The following is a 1,811-nucleotide window of genomic DNA, read 5'->3' as shown; positions in this document are numbered from 1 at the left end:
TGCTGCTGCTGCTGCTGCCGCTGCTGCTGCTGCTGCTACATGCAACAACAAGAAGACCGGGAGGTGGCAGGGGGCGCCTCGACCGGCTGCTTGCTGCAGGTGTGGAAGGAGCAGCAAAGGCGCGGCCCTCGAGTTGAGCCGGGCGTGCGGGGCAGGGCACTAACCCCACTGCGGTTCAAATACAATGAATGAGTTGGCCGTGGGTGCCATGCGGGGTTAAGAATCCGGGGTTGAGGGGGTTGGTGGTGGTTGGGGTTGGTAGTTGTGGCCGGGGTATGGGGGCGCTGGTTAGGCGGGCCGCCTTGTAACTCGCGCGCGTCGCCGTCGCGTGCAGGCAGCCCGGCGCGGCCGCCCCCCGGGCAGGACCGCGCATTACCAAGTCATGCCTCCGGCGCGCGCGCCCCCGCCTGGCCGGACCCACCCCTGCGTGGTGTGGCGGGGCGGGGCGGGGAGGGGCGGGGGCGACCCCGCAAACAACACGCTTTATGGTGGAGGGAGGAGGGAGGAGAAGGAACAGGACGCCGCCAGCGTCGTCGCGGACCTATGCGGCGGTGGCAGCGGTGGAGGGGAAAAATAAAAGTTGGACAAAAATACGGCGGGAAAAGGGCGAGGCGTAGCGTGGCGGAAGGCAGGCGGGCGGAGCGGGGCGGGGCGCGAACGTGGACAATGAGTCCAGCGCGGGTGATATGACCGATTGGCTGACCGGGAGGCCGCCAGGGAAGTCCCAGCGCGCACGCGGCCAACTCGACGAGGCGGCGACGACGCCGTCACGCCACACACCAGCACCAGGCAGGACGACAACACAATGCTGCCAGCCGCGACGCGACAACAAACACAAACGTATAGGAAAATATATCGCTCACACACATCACATTGTGAGGAAACAACAAAGAACTGTCGAACTAGTTGTGAGGGGCCGGTCTGCCGCTGAGGTGTGTGTGTGTGCCGACACAGCCATGGCAAGTGAGAGCGAAATGCGACAACATAAACAAACAACGTGACGACCACCGCCGCAGCAGCAGCGCAAGAATGACAACAGCGTCAACAAACGGCCACTACTTACCGCTCGAGACTCGACGGCGGCGATGACGGCCAGGACGGCGACGAGGGCGGCGCCGACGGCCATGGCGTCACGTAATTTGTGTTGTGTCGCGTACCGCAGCGCGCGAGCCCCGGCTCGGCTCGGCTCGGCCCGCAGCGCACGCTCCGGCTCGGCTGGGCTCGACAAGCCTGGGCGCGGGGGGAGCGCAGTACAGTCGGCTGGAGCGGTCGGAACGGAGCGACGCTCGCCTGGCCGCTGCTGCCAGACAACTGAGCGGGGCGGGCCGGGCGGGCCGGGAGCGCGGCGGGGGGTGTTGGGCCGCAGGAGGGGCGGGGCAGGGGCCGCGCGCCGTCCCTGCGTCGGACTGCTGGCAGCCACACGAGACTGACGGACTCCGCAGCGAGGTCGGCCATGAGGTCACCAGGTCGACGGCGGCGGTGGTCCAAATGGACCAAAGGACCGCAAACTAAGGGGCTGCGGCGAGGGTTGCGGGCACCTGGCAGCAGGCCTGCAAATCACGGACACTGTGCGAGCCGCAGGGCGTGCTCTGAGAAAAAGAGTGGTACTTGGCATCAACTGACATAGTACTCTGATGATGTGGTTCATGTACGAATGTGCACTACGCATACAGTTCTGTTTGTGGTTGTGGGTGACGTTGCTGTTGTTGCCCATCGTACATCGTACATGTTTTCAAACACACACTTTTATTTGTAACAACACCGACGTTTGTCTCATACTGCTGTTCCCACACCACCACCCTCCCCCCCCC

General features: G+C 64.8%; 1 protein-coding gene across 1 annotated transcript in view; it reads right to left on the bottom strand.

Annotated features, from left to right (window-relative positions):
• LOC113213840 (mucin-19-like) overlaps positions 1 to 1,311 on the bottom strand; it is a 151,693-nt gene extending 150,382 nt beyond the window's left edge. The window contains exon 1 of the mRNA XM_052271888.1: positions 1,064 to 1,311. Within this exon, the coding sequence (XP_052127848.1) occupies positions 1,064 to 1,126 (63 nt within the window). The 5' untranslated portion in view covers positions 1,127 to 1,311. The remainder of the gene's footprint in view (positions 1 to 1,063) is intronic.
• Positions 1,312 to 1,811: the final 500 nt, after the last annotated feature.

The sequence above is a fragment of the Frankliniella occidentalis genome, unplaced genomic scaffold (genome assembly GCF_000697945.3).
Source record: "Frankliniella occidentalis isolate FOCC.00 unplaced genomic scaffold, Focc_3.1 Scaffold178, whole genome shotgun sequence".
NCBI lineage: Eukaryota > Metazoa > Arthropoda > Insecta > Thysanoptera > Thripidae > Frankliniella > Frankliniella occidentalis.
The sequence above is the reverse complement of the archived record's forward strand: the minus strand, read 5'-3'. Positions and strand labels throughout refer to the sequence as shown.